Source organism: Chenopodium album, chromosome 7 (genome assembly GCF_948465745.1).
Source record: "Chenopodium album chromosome 7, dcCheAlbu1.1, whole genome shotgun sequence".
Taxonomy (NCBI): domain Eukaryota; kingdom Viridiplantae; phylum Streptophyta; class Magnoliopsida; order Caryophyllales; family Amaranthaceae; genus Chenopodium; species Chenopodium album.
In genome coordinates, this window is record NC_137840.1 from 8139464 (window position 1) to 8158033 (window position 18570).

At 34.3% G+C, this 18570-nt stretch overlaps 2 protein-coding genes across 2 annotated transcripts; one reads left to right on the forward strand and one right to left on the reverse strand.

Annotated features, from left to right (window-relative positions):
• Window positions 1-2229: 2229 nt before the first annotated feature.
• On the reverse strand, window positions 2230-2880 carry LOC145639960 (uncharacterized). Its single transcript, XM_081691276.1, has one exon. The coding sequence runs from the start codon at window positions 2878-2880 to the stop codon at window positions 2230-2232; it is 651 nt and encodes a 216-aa protein (XP_081547402.1).
• Window positions 2881-10045: 7165 nt separating this feature from the next.
• LOC145638882 (jasmonate-induced protein homolog) lies at window positions 10046-11943 on the forward strand. Its single transcript, XM_081689937.1, has 3 exons — window positions 10046-10196; window positions 10544-10975; window positions 11495-11943. Exons 2-3 carry the CDS (start codon window positions 10571-10573, stop codon window positions 11699-11701), a joined length of 612 nt encoding a protein of 203 aa, XP_081546063.1. The 5' UTR covers window positions 10046-10196; window positions 10544-10570; the 3' UTR covers window positions 11702-11943.
• The last annotated feature ends 6627 nt before the right edge of the window (window positions 11944-18570 follow it).

Here is an 18570-nt window from a genome sequence, read left to right on the forward strand (position 1 = left end):
GCTTTGGGAACAGTCCTAAAATCAATTGAGGATGACGCAATTAGTGTCGATCTTATGAGTGATGCTGAATAATGTGCTTGGATGAAGACTTTGCCTAAGCCAAAACCTAAGGCTAAGAAATTGCATAGGGTTCCATGTGAGGTGCTAAGGAGATTAAGGGGAAAAGGGGCAAAAATTTCAGATGAAGGTGATACTTCGGAGGTGGGTGAAAAACCAAATCATAAACCAGAGGAAGAAGAGTACTACGGTTACACCATGTCCAACCCTCCAACTAAGATGAAATTTCCTTCTGAAGAGGCCAAACATGGGTCGAAGAGGGTTAGATGTGGGGTAGTCGTTGAGGAGGACAAATTCGATCCTGCAAAGCTTGCATTTTTAAAAAATCTTGAACGTAAATTTCATCCTTGTAACTGATTGTGCAGCGTAACAATTTATAAACCTTTATCTTGCTTTCAATTTTCAGTGATTATGTTTCCTATGATTATTGAGTCCCATGCTATTGCCTAAGGTTGTTGTTGTTGTTGTTGTTGTTGTTAATTTTGATTATTGATTTCCCTGTTAATTTTATGAAATTGGTGGCCTAGTAATTTTATTATTGTGGTGGCTTGGTAACTTTATTCTTATGGTTGCATGTTAATTGATTATGAGTTTTATTCTTGGGGTGGCCTGAAAACTTTATTGGTGGCTTTTTGTTGTTGGTTTTGATTACTTGTTGGCCAATTGTTGTTGGTTTTGATTACTTTATGTCCAATTGTTGTTGGTAACTTTATTGCCTAAGGTTGCTTATTAATTGTATTGGTGGCCTATTATTTATCTTTGAATTGTTGTGATTATTGTTGGAATTGTTAATTGTATTGGTAGCTTGTTTGGATTAGTTGGATGCATTTTATCGGTGGCCTATTAATTTTATTGGTAGCCTGTTGGTTTTATGGGTGGTGTGTTGGTTTTATTGTGGCATATTGTTGGCCTTTTGTTGGTTGTTGTTGGTTTATTGATGGCCTATTGTTGGTTGATGTAGTGGTGGCCTATTAATTTTATTAGTGGCTTGTTGTTGGTTGCTTATATCTGTTGGTTAGCTGTTGTTGTTGGTTTTGGTCTGAGTCCCTAGTTATTTGAAGGGTTTGCTGATAGGTGAATGGTGACTTTATGTGACATTTGGGTTGTGATCTCAATGATCATTGTTGAGAGATCATTTATTATGCATCATGTTCCACTGAAATTAAGTCTTTTTAAAGTGTATCTAAGAGTCCCCCCCATTTAATCTAGGTCATTGTGTGTTCCATGTAATGAAGGGACTCATATGATCAAAATACACCATTTTGGATTTGCTCCATCAATGTTTTATGACAATGGTGTTGAGGTAACCAAAGTTAATCTATATGTTGTGATATACTTGTAATCCTTCAGATGGATTTGTTCAAATCTGTATTTTTTAAACATCAATTTCAAACATACATTGCAATAACACTAGTAACTCAAAAGATTTTCATTGATTGATACATTCTTTTGATCTGATACACCATAGTCGCCTTTTAAAAACGACCTTTTCTAACTGCTAGAGTGACATGATTACATTGACACACTAAATAAACAAGGAAAAAAATAAACTACTCAAAAGTTATACATAACCACCAATGTATTTGAGTCCCTACATATGGTTATGTGTGACACTCTGACTATAGGCCCTAATACACTAAAAACTATCTTCTCAAAAGACACACAACCTTGCACCTAATCTGCATCAACTTCCATTTCATTTTCATTGACTGGTTGTTGTTCGTTTGAAGGCCTGAACCTATGATTCAGGTACTTCAAAAAAAATTGCACCAATTCATTAGGCACTTCCAGGCTCTCTGGAAGAATCACTTGTCTGTCTAATAGTCTTTTCTTCATATGCTACAATATGTAATTGTTCCCACCATCTTTCTTCAGAATTTCAATCATACAACTTTGCAATGACAGCCAAATGTATTTGTTTGCACTAGCATCAAATGTGTCGAATGCCTCTTCAACTTTCTCAATTAGCTCATCCACATTGTTTGGAAAATGTTCACATTGAATGGATTAAATTGTGTTGAAAAGGCCTAAATCTAAAACATTAAGATTAGGGAATTGAGGGGGTTGGTATACCATTGTGATGTTGAACCCTTACTGTGTTGTTGCTGCCAAAACTCCTCATCTTAAGGGATTTTGTGTGGCCTTGCATTGTCCCATTGTATGCAAATATTGTTATCCATGAAAGATGGCCACTTTGGCTGGTATGACTTTGTTGAGGAGCATTTCTCTGATTGCGTCCTTATTCACATTTTGAATTGCTTTTGTGACAAGAGTCCCTGCTTGCCTATTCTTACTTGATTTCTTAGCTGATTCTTTTATCACAAACGGGAAAATCTCATACTTTCCATCATGAATGACAACACCATTTATGTCACGAATTAGGTGTCCAATGACTGCCATAAACATGACCTTAATCCTAAACCTTTTGGATTGTTGAAATCTGTAGGGATCTTCTTCTTTGGGTAACAAGTATAACTTCCTTGTCTCTAGGCTCAAATAGAACCACTTTTCATTGATGTGGATGATATTATGCATGTTCACAAATGTTGCATCTTCAGTAGGTGTAGTTGGGGTAAGATGGTTCAATACCCATTGTAGCCTTGTCACCTTATGGTTATCACTAAGAGCTGGATGATTAGTGCTAGTATGCACTCTGAGTTTCCCTCTATTTTTCAATCTTTGAATTGTGACATGAGATACCTTTAGGGCTTCTGCATATTTCCTTTTTGTTGTTCTCAATCTCAGTGGAACTGATTGTAGCCATTCATCAGAGTACTCTCTTGGTTTAGGACCAGTTTCCCCCAATTTTTTTTTTTCTGACATCTATCAGCTCAACCTTCCACTTTTGTTTCATTACATCTGCATATATTCTGTTGATTTTGCTTATGTGAAGACCATGCTTGGCTGATAATTTGGTATGTGCACCTCTTAGTAAAGTTTCTTCTTGTAATTTTGATACAATTTCATCAAAAGTCCTCCTTTTTCCATCCAATGTAAATTGCTTTCCACTGCTGATTTGTACCTCATTTTGTGCATCTGTTCTGTTTTCATTATGCTGAAATTCCCCTTCTTCCATCAATAATTGATCCAAACCAAAAAATTGATCACAATCTTCATCTTCCATTTTGTTTGTAAAGACTTTTTGCAGTTAAATGAACCAAAAAGGAGAGAACGTGTTGAAGCTTCGACCCTTCAAATGATGCTGCTGCAACTGCCCTAAATAATGATTATTTTGCTTTATTTTGTATTTTGTGTAAAATAATTGTATTGAATGCTAATTTGGTAGACTATTAATGGCGGTTGTAATTTATGAAGAGAGAGAGAGAAAGAATCTTCTTTAATTCAGTGTTGAATTTATATGCTACCTTTTGTAAGCTAATATGGCTGTTGGAGCCAAAATTTCAAATTTGGGTGAAAATTTTAAAATTTGTGAAAAATTAAAGTTCCCTCCCTTTTTTAATAGTTGTTCAGGTTTTTGCTCCAAAAAAAAAAAAAAAAACAGTCCCACATGCTTTTTCTTAAAACTAATCACATTGCTTCAAAAAAAATAAAATAAAACTAATCATATGGGCTTCTTTTCTCTCTTCTCAACTAATCTCCACTTAAGAAATTTCTTCTTGGAGTTTGTGCAAGCAACTTTGTTGCACATAATACCTAACGGAGAAAGTACAAGTATTATTAACTTTTAGTTTTTTGTTAGGAAGAGCAGGGGAGTCATTATCATTCATTTGAGGATAAATTGTCCATTAGTATGTAAGGAGCAACTTCACTAGGACAACAATTTGACCAAATTTGTTCAACACCATACGGAATGAGACGAGCTAGATGGTGTGAAACAAAATTCCCCTCCTGCTTTACATGAGACCAAGAAATAAAATAAAATAAAGTGCAAGTATCTAAAACATCATCAAGCAAAGTATCTAAATCTGAGAAATAAGTGAAAGCCTTCAAAATCCTGGAAACTATAGTGTTGTTATCAGATTCAAGGATGACATTTTCAAGGCCATGTTGCCTTGCCAATTGAACAACAAATATTGCTGATTTTCTCTCCACAAGCTCAGGGGACCAGTAGGTGTAGACACCTAATTGTGTCTCCCCAAAACCAAACCCAGAGATGAATACCTTTGACGTCATTTGATTATCGAACAAAGTGAAAGTGTGGAAAGTCTAGTAATGAGGATGTTTTTATTAAATTTTTTCTCTTTCTGTTTTCAAAAATATTTCTTTTCTTACCCTGTTTATGAAAAATAGTCAGTCAAATTTGGTTTGGTCCATAATAAGGATTCAATAATAGTGTAGTTGGATTGGGCTGGGAATGAGCTTTCCAATGATATATTATAAGCCCAATTCCGATGAATTATGAGGAAGTTATGGATTCAATTAAATTAGGCCCAATGATCTAGAGGAGCGCCTATTAATTATTATTCCTAAAGTGATTAGGATTGATTTTAAACTTCTAGGAATATCTAGAAGGTTTTCTTTAACTCTAATGAGATTAGGATTAGTAATTATATTTTTAAGGTGTTTTATTTTGAATAAAATATATTAAATCTAATTTTAAAATCTGCTTGGACACATAATTACTTGTAACCGGTTTTAAAGGTAATTACGCGTGTAAAAGAGCGTTGTACTTTTGAACCAGTGCGAGACGACAGAGTTGTCGCCAGGTGCTGACTTTCGTCGCCTAGTGACGAGATTGTCGTCTGGCGCTGGCTCCTGTCGTTTGCGACATGAGGTATTTTATTCAGAATACGATTTTCATTGATCCCGTGCTATTTTTCTATAAATAGGCAGGGGTCGTATTTCCCTGTTTTGAAATCATAAACATCTAAAATCAACGCCCAAAATTCTCTAATTCTATTCTCTCTCTCTAAAAGCTAGAAGCTTTCTTTCTCTCTATTCTTTTTCTAAACCTTCTCTCTTACAAAATTCCTCACTCATTAGTGTTAGAAACACCTAGCCAAGTTCGAAGTTGCCTTCGCCTTAGACGTGAAAGGTTGAATATTTTTGAGGGTTTGGTCCCAAATCTTTATTTCAATTATTTAATTTAATTGTTTTATTTATTATTTTCCTTGAAAGTACTAACGTGTGTATTTTGTTATTAGAAAGTGATACGAGACATCCAAGTAAGTACTTTAATTGTTTTATTGATCTTTTGAAATAGATAGCATGCTTAGATTGTTTTATTCTTTCCTAGTATCATGTTTAGGGTAATAACTAAAATTTCTAATATCACGTATATTATTATGATGCTTCCTATTTTTTTCCTAATATCATGTTAGTATCATGTTAGGGCTAAATCTTTGATCTTTAATGCTTAGTGACATGCTAGGGTTTGTTATTAATCTTGTTTAGTATCATGCATAGGATCTTGCTAATAATATTATGCTTTAACATGATTATTATGCTTTGAGATTCAGAATGTTATTATTATTATTATGATGATGATTATCAATATTATTATAGTTATTGCTTCATCACACCTTTTATGCATGTTTAAAGGGAATTTGTACTTGTAATCACGCTTAATAAGATAATTAATAATCTTGTTTAGGCTAATATGATTATAATTCAAGTGATCGCCAATAATAGTTTTATTTATGATTAATAATCAACCAACATAGATTAAACAGGTTAAGGGTAAACCTATTGATTGCATGTTAGTCAGAAAGCGCACATGAATACAAGAAGAATAAAGTATAGGCCTATTTTTAGGGCAGATTCAATCTCTTTTAGGTTGAATTTGTACCTTTATCCCCGAACTTCCAGTCATGGTTCCAGACCTATTGGAGTGTAACCTTCACCCTGTGAATGGTTTACAAGTTCCTAAAACTTGTTGGCGACTCTTTTACTCTAGCTTCCTTCCCTTTGGACGCCACCATGCTTAAGTGTATGATCACCGTGGGGCTCAAGTGTGGGATGGCTTGAAATATTTCCTACAGTTTTTTGGCGACTCCACTGGGGAGGATTTCTATTTAATTCCTAAAATTTATTTTGGTAATGATTTAGAATGCGTGGATGAGACTCAAAAAGTTCTAATTATTTCATGTGCATAATTTTGATTAACATTATTGGCATAAGCATGAAAATGTTCACATTGGAAAGACCATCCGTAATGCGTCAAAAACATAGGATTTTTACACGTAGGAATTTAGGGAAATATCTTTCACAACTAAAGTCGAAAAAACGCTATGAAAAAAAAGGAAAATTCAAGAATAGAAAGCTGCCGAGGCATGTAGGAATTAGCGCTGAGAAAACAACGTTAACGCCAAGCGATGGTTAGGTTGCAAACTCATTGCATCTTGTTTTGACTACTTGTGCATTATTTGCTTGCGCATACTTACATATGATTAAACTAACCGTTTGGTTTGACTTGTAATTATGAATATGCTTAAATAAACTAACCAAGGACTAAAGGACTTTGCTTAATTAATTTATTAATTAATTTGAGCTAATAATTATGTCTAAAATCGAGTCATAGTTCCTTTAAGTCAACTCAGATTTTTATTCCCGTATATAACACAAGCATCAACTTGTTTTGGTCATAGCTGGAGTTCTAGGAAGAGTTACGAGCCGTACAACCTATGGATCTGTAGCTTCGAGTTTTATCTTTAATTTGGCGTTGGTTTGGTCCAAATCAGAGTCACAGAAAAAAGTTATGACTAAAATAATACAACATGTCCAGTTTAGTACACATACATGAGGTCTTAACTTAGTCGTTGTTCAAATCTAGTCACATAGTTTAGTCGCATGGTCATGACACGAGTCTTGAACATATCCTTTACACTCACAAATATTCACACACATTTTGTACATACTTGTAGGGAATAATTTCAAGCTTTAATCCCACTAGCTTGAACCCCACTGTGATCATACACTAAAGTACGGTGGCGTCCAAAAGGGAAGAAGATAGAGAAAAAGAGTCGCCAACAAGTTTTTTTAGGAACTTGTAAACCATTCACAGGGTGAAGGTTACACCCCTTAACGATCCAAGAGATCGTCAACTCCATAAGTCTAGAACCAAATAAGGGTTCGGGGATGAAGGTACAAATCCAACCTAAAAGAGATTGAACCTGCCCTAATAATAGGCCTCTACTTTATTCTGATCGTATTCATGTGCGCTTTTTAATTAACATACAATCAATAGGATTAACCCTAAACTTGTTTATCTATGTTGGTTGAATATTAATGCACAAATAAATCTATTATTGGCGATCACTTGAAATTATAATCACATTAACCCTAACAAGATTATTAATTATCTTATTAAGCGTGATTACAAGTACAAATTCCCTTTAAGCATGCATAAAAGGCGCGATCAAGCAATAAAAATAAATATCAAGCAACATAATGATAATCAACATCATGAATTATAATAATCATAATAATAATCATAACAATAATAATAATCATCATTATAAAATCATAGTCATAATCAAAATAATAATAATCAAAAATAAAATAATCATCATCAAAATAACAATAATAATATTCATAATCATCATAAACTATAACAATTATAATCATAATCATGATCATAATCATGTTAATATTAAAGCATAATAATAGCAAGATCCTAGGCATGATACTAACAAGATTAATAACAAACCCTAGCATGTCACTAAGCAATAAAAATCATACCTTTAACCCTAACATGATACTAACAATCATAAATATTAGGAAGAAAATAGGAAGCATCGTAACAATCATATTTAATATTAAAATTACCCTAGACATGATACTAGGAATCATAATAACAATATAAACATGATGTCTACATCATAACATCAATAAAAACCATTAAAGTACTTACTTTGATGCCTCGTACCTCTTTCTAATAACAAAATACACACGTTAGTAACTTCAAGGAAAATAATAATCAAACAATTAAATTAAATAATTGAAATAAAGATTTGGGACCAAACCCTCATAAATTAAACCTTTCACGTCTAGGGCGAAGGCAACTTCGAATATGGCTAGGTGTTTCTAGATCTTGTGAATGCGGAATTTTGTATGCAAAAGCAAGGTTTGAAAAGAGAAAGAGAGAGATGAATAAATAATCAAGAAAACTTGATGAGAATTGGTGAATGATTATGAGAGAATTAATGATTGCGAATGAAAACTGATTGTAGGTGAGAATTCGTGAGAATTGGTGAATGAAAACGGAGTTTTTAATACGTTATTTATAGAGAAAATCAGCCAAAAGATAAAATATCAAAACAGAGCACTTGGCGCACGCAAAACGAGATTGGCGCACGCAAAACAGAGCTGGCGCCAGGCGCCAATGGCTAGCACAAGGCGCCAAGCCTGATTCCAGGCGCCAGGCCTGTTTTTAACGCGTTTTTGAAAATCAGATAAGTTTGCCGTACTGGAGGATAAAATCGTATCTTTCCCTCAAAAATGCTATTTGATTTTGATTAAAACTCTGAAAAGTCAACAAAAGTCAATTTATCAATGCTAATTGAATTAGGAATGAAAAGAACTTTCTAGAAGAATCTAGAAGACTAAAACCATTCCTAATTGCATTAGGAATGATAAATCATATTAGGCCCTCCTCTAGATCATTGGGCCGCATATAATGCTCAAAACGGGCCCAGTTTAGTAAATTGGACATAACTTCCTCAATATTCATCGGAATTGGGCTTATAACATATCGTTGGAAAGCTCTTTTCAAGCCCCATCCAACTATACTACTATTGGACCCATATCATGGACCAACCAAACTGGATTGGCTGTTTTCTAAAAATAAGTTTTCTAAAACAGAGAGAAGAGAAAAGAAATTAAAACTATCCGCAACACTAGACTTTCCACACTTTCGCTTCATTCGATTATGATTCGACGTGAAAGACACTCATCATTGGGTTTGGTTTTAGGGAGACACAAATGGGTGTCTACAGAAGCCCCCACTTTGACTGAGTTTGGAGAAACGCAAATTTCGAAAACAAAAGTCAAAGTAGCGATAGGGACGGAGAATGATTCAGAACGTTCTGCGATCCTAAATCACTCTTGTAACGCCGATACCTGCAAATTAGCGTTATTTAGTGTAGGGAATAATTTCAAGCTTTAATCCCACTAGCTTGAATCCCACTGTTATCATACACTAAAGTACGGTGGCGTCCAAAAGGGAAGAAGATAGAGCAAAAGAGTCGCCACAAGTTTTTTTAGGAACTTGTAAACCATTCAAAGGGTGAAGGTTACACCCCTTAACAATCCAAGAGATCGTCAACTCCATAAGGTCTAGAACCAAATAAGGGTTCGGGGATGAAGGTACAAATCCAACCTAAAAGAGATTGAACCTGCCCTAATAATAGGCCTCTACTTTATTCTGATCGTATTCATGTGCGCTTTCTGATTAACATGCAATCAATATGATTAACCCTAACCCTGTTTATTTATGTTGGTTGAATTTAATGCACAAACAAATCTATTATTGGCGATCACTTGAATTATAATCATATTAAACCTAACAAGATTATTAATTATCTTATTAAGCGGGATTACAAGTATAGATTCCCTTTAAACATGTATAAAAGTGTGATCAAGCAATAACAAATAAATATAATCAAGCAACATAATAATAATCATGACAATCAAATTATAATCATAATAATAATATTCATAATCATCATAAATTATACCAATTATAATCATAATCATATTCATGTTAATATAAAAGCATAATAATAGCGAGATCCTAGGCATGATACTAACAAGATTAATAACAAACCCTATCATGTCACTAAGCAATAAAAATCAAATCTTTAGCCCTAACATGATACTAACAATCATAAATATTAGGAAGAACATAGGAAGCATCGCAGGAATCATATTTAATATTAAAATTACCCTATACATGACACTAGGAATCAAGGCATCACACAAATGTTTTTGTTCTTTTTTGTTATCTAGTATCGCATGATCCCATCATAGAAATAATGACAATAAAATTGTATCATATTCTTCGTTAAAAAAGCTATTCGACCTTATTCATTTTATTCCTTTTTGTCAATAGTAAGAGTACATTATGAATGCTTGTTTACGCAACCTTTTACTCATTTCCACTATAAATACACCATTGAACTAAGGATATCTTTGCATTGCAAAGCATAAACTTCTATCAATTACAAGATCAACTTAAGGTATATGCATGTTTTATGTTATAGATAGTGTTTATTTCTTTCAATATTCATATATGCATAAGCTACATACATTTCGATTTTGTGTTATAATACAATCTACGTCAATGCTCTTTTCTTCCAATAATATTCATGAATGAACTACATAAACTATACTCATAATACAATCTATATTGGATTATGTTTTATGCTAAGCTAGTGCTTATTTCTTCCAATATTCATGCATATAGCAATATGTAATTGGCTTATAAATGGAGCATATATATTGAACTATTGAAGTGTTACATATTGCCTTTATTTGTTGGATTAAGTTACTTTGGTAATGTGCACTATTTGGAATTGACTCTCAGGCCAGCAACAAGTTAAGCAAGGTAACAATGGCTTCGTCGCAAGTGCACCAATTATCTGGCAAGGAGAAGGCAGCAATCGAAGAGGCATTGAAGGAGGCGAAGTCTGTCCAAGCTAACAACATCAAGAATGCAAAGGAGGGCCAAGATAAGCTTGTCTTGGTTTCCGGTGTCATGAAAAACCAACAAGGCCGCGCTTTAAAGCTTAACAAATCCCATAGCTGGAAAGGAGGTTTCATAGCCGGACCTTCTGAAACTATGGCTACGGGAGAAGGTGCATTCGTGCACGAGGGTAAGGCTTCTGATGGACAGCTCCCTGTGGTTGTAGGCTCCAAGGGTGTAGTGATATATGGTCACTATGATAAGGCTGTTCCTCAGCTTGGATGGCTCTTGGCTTGGGACAAACCTACTCACGTCAACAATGGAATTAGCAAGGTTTGTTGTTAACCACACAATATGCGATCATAGAATAAATTATAGGCCCTAGCCTGAAAATTCTATAGTAATCATCCTTAAAATGACTACCACTATACTCAATTTTCACTTTTAGCTAACTTGGTTCTGTTAAAATATTTGTTAGAGGACCAACTCAAAAAAGCTTAAGCTGATGGTTGAGGCTCAGAAATATGTTTTATACTCTATCACACCCCTTCACATGAAAGACCCTTTGGGTTTAAAATGTGGATGAAACACAGGTCCACCCATACCTGGTGCGAATTAATTCTACTTTGATGGAGGGGCGGATGTTATTCGAACCCGTGACTTTTGTGTCACGCAGGCTCCAATACCATGTTAGAGGACCAACTCAACCAATAGGTTAAACTGATGGTTGAGGCCCAAGAATATGTTTTATACTTTATCAATATCAAAAGTTAGGGTGACAAAAAGGTCACAGGTTCAAATCTCATCCACCTGTTGTAACCTAATTCGAATGACTGTTTTTGTTTGTTGCAGGTATTTGTGGAAGCTGGATATCTAACCAAGCTCATGAAAATGGAGCTGCCTGAAATTGAAAAGAAACTTGATGAATCCGCCAGCGTATCTCGCTACTGGGACAGCGAAACCGGTGCTGCTGCAAGTGCTAAAATTGAGAACGGTGTCGACAACATGTCTTTGGTTGGTGCTATCTTTGATCAGTTCTTCGAGGCCTCACAGTCTTAAATAAAAAGACCGCCATTATCTATATATCATATATGTATCTCGTCTACGTACTTAATTAACAACGTAGCCAAACTAAAGGGGCACTTAGACTGCTTAATTAAATAATTAAACTGCATAATGTATAATGCAGGTATTATCATGTATAATATGCCAAGTAATGCCCTCTTGGTTTTGTAATGTTGAAAGATGGATGATACATACATCTAGTGCTTATATGAATAAAGAATGCTTGCTTTATATTACTTCGTATTACTTTTATATTGCATGTTTATCTTGATAAGTTCTTGTTAAGGGTACTTTTTTGCTAACTGATTGATAAAATACATTATGGGAGTTCACCGAATCATGGGGATACACGGATCGGCATTATTAATGTACGTTTATTTTAAGAGGGCCATGATTTTTTTTAAAGATGGACTTGCAACACATTACTTTGTTTCAACTAACCATAACTTATGATCCTACTGAACCTTTTGAAGTGATTCAATTAAAAGATTAAAGTTTGTCTCAATAGCTTTCTAACAACTGGTCACATGTTTATTTTCGGCAAGAAACGAAGAAGTAGTTATAGCCTCCTGAAGCTAAGATGTCATGCAACAAAATGGTACGTCTGTGCAAGGATGCACGTCTATCCGTGCAGACATGCTCAATACTTACTTTTTCACCTTTCTTCCGTGCCAAATTTGGCACGTCCGTGTAGAGCCTGTTTTTGGGCTCTTTCTTCATTTTCTCAGTCCTTTTTGTTTGGGGTGATATAAATACCCCCTTTATCTCTTATTGTACGGTATCAAGGATTTCAGAGCTTTTCTGTTAGTTTGTAATGTTAGACCTTCGAAAATTCTCTTAAGTAGCTTTTAATTCTTAGCTTGGAAATTTCAACATCAATCATTTTAAAAGAATTCCACCATTATTATTCAAGTTGAAGCTTCTTAGTAACTATTTCGTACTCTTCTATTCTATCTTCTTTCTACTTAGTTGTTAATTAATTGCTTAATTCTTGTATGCTAAGATTGTTAATTAGTTTAATTCTTAGATTGAATTGAACTTGTTCATGAATTATCTTACCTTGCTATTAGTTAGTGAGACCAAGATAGGATTATCTTTGGTAGTCTCAACGAGGGCTGCTTAGCAGTGGCCGCTTGTAAAAGAACACAATAGCCCTTGTAATACTGACTAGGTAACCCCTATAATACTGAAGTAACCTTTGTGACACTGATCAAGTAACCCCTATAACACTAAAGAAGTAACCCGTGATAGTTGGCCACAACGTGTGGCTAGCCACATATACAAAATTGTGTTAAAAATAAGTATACCTTAATGTAGTGACCGAAGAAGATATGCTTTGAATTGCATTTATAGAGGGGTGAGTGGAACTCATACATTAGTTAGTATAGGATCTAATTACTAAGCAATTGGTAAGGAATAAAGGAATGGGTAAAAACCGAAGAAAAACTTTAAATTTTGAAATCATATAGGTTAGTATTCTATTCTTTATCATCGTGATCAATGCTTCCATAGCGCTCTTAATATTCTATATGTTGGTCCTGATTATTTTTCTTGCATGAGTTCTACACTTATTGTAACATATACTAATGCATGATCTGTGCACCCGGGTGTACCATGAGCATGGTGCACTCGGTTAAATAAAAATATTTCGAAAAAGAATATACATGCAAGTTATTTAAAAAGAACATGTTTGTGTTTAACAATGAACATGCATTATTAAAGAACATAAAGACATTACAAAAAGAACGTGATAAAAATTTTATTAAAATTTTATGAAAAATTACACATTAACGGAAAAAATCTTTACCAAAGATTCCATTTCCCAAAAATAGTCATCTCTCTCCAAAAATCAACTTTCCATATTAATTTTAGTTCTCCTTCTAAAATATTTTCAACTAAAAAAAATTCAAGATTTCATTTTCAAATTAAACTTCAAATTTCAAAATAACATATATAGGTTTATTAGAACATGAGTTATAATGTACAGAACATATAATTCATACCCGAAGAACACACTGATCAAACTCAAAGAACATACGATAATAAAAAAACAGATATATGATAATAATAATAAAAAATTATGCGTCAATCATTACCTCAAAAAACATACGAGCCAAATTCAAAGAACGTATTTTATATAATTGAAACCCAAAATTCATGTTTAATCAACATATGTTAAAGAACGTAAGTATAAAAGAACATATTATCAAACATATATGGGTATGTTCTTTGTCAAACATAAGTATGTTATTTATCAAATACGATATGTTCTTTATCAAACAAACGTATGTTCTTGCCGCCTTCCGAATGCACCATGCACATGGTGCACCTGGTGTAGTATCCTATTTTCATTTGCATTTGTATACTAGACTTACAGTATTGATAATATTAAAATCTAGACCTATAAATTAATCCCCTCCTCCCTCCTCCTACAAAAATATTTTTTATGTCCATGTTGTTGCTCATTCAAGCATGTATTGTGCAACAACATTGATCGACATAAAAAATGAATAAAGATAGCTTTAAAAACAAAGAATAAGAATATATGATAAAGAAAAAAAAAAAGCGTGTCAATTATGAGATACTAAATAACATTAAAAAAAAATGCCTCAATAAAAATAACAACTAAAACAAACATTTATACAAATATACTAATACATCATTTTAGTTGATGTTGAGAGAAATTTGTTCTAACTTCTTGCATGTGTATTTTTCATTTTTTCTTCATAAAAAAATAAATAAATGCATGGCCTCATAAACTATTAGGACCACTTATAAACATTGTTCATTCTTAATATGATTGAACGGCAAGTTAATCAGAAAGGGAAAAAAACCCAACTAAATAAGCATAGATTCATTCATAATTTCATATTGAAGATTTTGTCTAAAATTTCATTTTCTTCATTCACTTTCTATCATCATAAAAAAAGAATTAGGGACAAAGTCATTGTAAACAAAGTAAATTCTCTTATTGTCAAAAGGTTAATGTTCTTGCTTCCACTTGCGCATGATTTTGCCATCTGTTGACGAGTGATAACAAGTTACTTGTACTATGCTAATAATGCAAGACTATTGTGAATATAATGATACGACTTAGGGTCTGTTCACATTTACTTAATTTTAGTTCAGTTCAGCTTCAATCAGTTCAGTTCAACTTAGTTCAGTAAATGTAAACAGGCCCTTACCCTAATATGGATGTCTGGCTCTCAGACAATACGTACGATAGAACAATTACTAGAATACCCTTAGTCTCCTCTATTAACTCATATAGAGATTTACAAGTGGATCGATCAAAACAAATGTACGTATTAGCTCTAGATTCATATTTTGGATTTAAGGTTTTTCACAACTACTTGAACAGTTCAACTCCTCCAGCCCATATTCATGTGTCTTTCCATGCACCATTAAATTTATCGGTCTAACTCATTTTATTTATCTATTTTACCGATTTAACTTTTAATGAGAATTGGGTAGCAGATTAAGATCATATAGTTATGATAAATTCTTCAAATTCTTACATTTGTTATAAGATCCTCATTACTAGAATAGTATGTAGTTTTCAATCGTTATAAGTGCGTAGCGTAATACACAATAGTTGGAAAAATAGTGCAAAACTGGAAGCAAAAACATCGAATCTTTAAAATAACAATTTAAACATGATTTCTACATCATAATATCAATTAAAACCATTAAAGTACTTACTTTGATGCCTCGTACCTCTTTTTAATAACAAAATACACACGTTAGTAACTTCAAGGAAAATAATAATCAAAATAATTAAATTAAATAATTGAAAGAGAGATTTGGGACCAAACCCTCAGAAATTAAAACCTTTCACGTCTAGGGCGAAGGCAACTTCGAATATGGCTAGGTGTTTCTAGATCTTGTGAATGCGGAATTTTGTATGTGAAAACAAAGTTTAGAAAAGAGAGAGAGAGAGAGAGAGAGAGAGAGAATAATCAAGGAAATCTTGATGAGAGTTGGTGAGAATTGGTGAATAAAAACGGAGTTTTTAATACGTTATTTATAGAGAAAATCAGCCAAAAAGATAAAATATCAAAGCAGAGCACATGGCGCACGTAAAGCAAGATTGGTGCACCTAAAACAGAGTTGGCGCCAGTACCATTTTATTGGCGCCAGGCGCCAATGGCTATCACCAGGCGCCAGGCTTGGTTCCAGGTGCTGATTTCAGAAATTCACGCGTTTTTGTTTTTATCATATCTTTTGATCCGGAATTCTAAATAAGGCATATAATATGTCGTTGGAAATCTCTTAAAGTCTACTTTCCAACCCAATTAGAATCAGATTAAAATATTTTTTATATAAAAAGATATAGCCAAAATAGTGGAAGGTTGTCAGTTTTGGATAAAGTTTCATGTCTCATTCATATCTTTTTCGTTATAACTCGGATTTAATATTATAATATATCATTGGAAAGATAATTTCAAGATCTATCCAACTATATAAAATTTGGATAAATATTATGAGGCACGAAAATAAAATCTGAATATATTCCACTTCGTACAAAACAAGGATTGTTAAAAGGAGTAGTTTTATTTAATTTCAAACTCTTTAAAACATAATTATCAATCCTAACTCCATTAGGATTCAAAAGAACCTTCTAGAGTATTCTAAAAGACTATAATCAATCCTAATAGCTTTAGGAATGATAATTAATAATAGGCCCTCCTCTAGATCATTGGGCCGCATATACAAACCAAATCGGGCCCAATTTAGTAAATTGGCCATAACTTCCTCAATATTCATCGGAATTGTGCTTATAATATATCGTTGGAAAGGTCTTGTCAAGCCCCATCCAACTACACTATTATTGGACCCATATCATGGACCAACCAAACTGGATTGGCTGTTTTCTTAAAATAAGTTTTCAAAAACAGAGAGAAGAGAAAAGAAATTAAAAACTGTCCGCAACACTAGACTTTCCACACTTTCACTTCATTAGATTATGATTCGACGTGAAAGGTACTCATCACTGGGTTTGGTTTTGGGGAGACACATTTGGGTGTCTACAGTTAGACAGATAAAAGAGTTCAGAAACACATATCTTGCACCGTCGAGCACACGTCTCCGAAAGTAACCGATTCGCTGCCGCTTTACTGTTGTTTTGATGACCTCCTACAAGCTAGAGAATACCATCCCGCTTGAAAACCGCTACGCCCGTAACTGCTTCCAACTTGGAAGATTGCTTCGCCTGAAACTATCCTCCTCTGCTTTGATAATATTCCACATCGAAGGGAATACTATCGAAGATTGCTTCTCTTGAAACAATCCTCAGTTATTTGTGACAACTCTCCACAATCTAGGGAACGCCACTTTGTTGTTTCGATGTTCACTCGTCTCTGAACAAAGAGCTTCTTTTTGATATGTTCACGCGTCTCTGAACAAAGAGCTTCTTTTTTATATGACTCCAATTTCTGCTGTGATAGTCTTCAAAAAGATCACTGCTTCTTAATGTTTGCTATGCCAGTACGTCGGCGCTTTGCTGCTTGTGAACTAGTATGTCGACAATCCTCTTTTATTTGGGAATAGCTGCCAACACAACTCTTGTGTAATGTATGACAATCCGATTTAGGGAAAGTTGTCAATGCCACGTAACAATCCATCCTTGGAAATGTTGCCACGATGAAGCGACAATCCGTACCTCGGAAAATTTGCCAAAATCCAATCTTGGGAAAAAGTTGCCAATGCTTAGTAACAATCTTTCATAAGAACTTTGCTACGATCGACAATCCACATCTTGGAATATAACTCTTGAAATCAATCCACCTTGGAAATTTGCCAACGCTTATGCGACAATCCTTTTAGGAAAAATTGCCACAATTGACAATCCACGTCTTGGAACATTTGCAAAAAAGAGTCGACCGACAATCCACTTCGGGAAAATTTGCCACTTGCTGAAATGAATGACAATCCACGTTGAGGAACCTTTGCCGAAATTTATGATGAATAGAGACCTACAACAATCCTTTGGGAAATTTTGCCATAAGGAACTGGGTGTATGACAATCCAATCTCGGAAAACTTGCCAGCGATCTATGAATGTATGACAATCCGAACTTGGAAAAACTTGCCAAACAAAGAAGGAGCACGACAATCCACGCTTGGAAACTTTGCCAGAGATGACAATCCAATCTTGGAAAAATTGTCGTTGAAGAAGATGCACGACAATCCATTTTTTGAAATATTGTCAGTTGGGGATGACAATCCAATTTTTGGAAAACTTTGTCTTTAATAAGAATGCGCGACAATCCATATTTGGAAATATTGTCGTTTAAGTGCTTGCTTTTAAACCGATACGTTGGTGCTTGTAATGAGCTAGTGCTTAGGCGCTTAAGCTAAGTGAGACGATCTTTCATCAGGTCGACCACTTATTGTGATTGTAATCAAACTGACTACTTAATCATGTCAAATTGCTTATAGGGGCTAACTGGCGTACCAAGGAACTCGAAATTAATGCATGAGGTCGAAATTACCTTTCTGAGAGGCTTCGAGCTCTATCGTTGCTGAAATATCTCTGGCGCCAAGAATTGGAGTAGTGTCTTCCCTGTTCTGCTGCACCTGTATTTATTTTTTACTATAGAACTTCGCCAATCTATTTAACCATCTTAGGTTTGACCTAAGGCTTAATGTTGATTGACTCAACTCATTGACTTGACACGACTCAAGGTATAAACTTGACTCACTATGATTGACTAACTCGAGGTTGACTCGACTCAAAGTAAAATGACACGTGTGTTAGACTCAAATCAAAGTGATATGACACGACATGACTCAATGAGTACATGACTCGTGTGTGCATTGTAATGTGATCGTGCGACTCGAAAATGCAGAAAAGCAAAAATT

Coding starts and splice junctions, on each gene's coding strand:
- LOC145639960 (XM_081691276.1), bottom strand. CDS start 2,880: ATGTCAGAAAAAAAAAAATTGGGGGAAACTGGTCCTAAACCAAGAGAG.
- LOC145638882 (XM_081689937.1), top strand. CDS start 10,571: ATGGCTTCGTCGCAAGTGCACCAATTATCTGGCAAGGAGAAGGCAGCA. Junction 10,976..11,494: donor TCAACAATGGAATTAGCAAG/GTTTGTTGTTAA, acceptor TGTTTGTTGCAG/GTATTTGTGGAAGCTGGATA.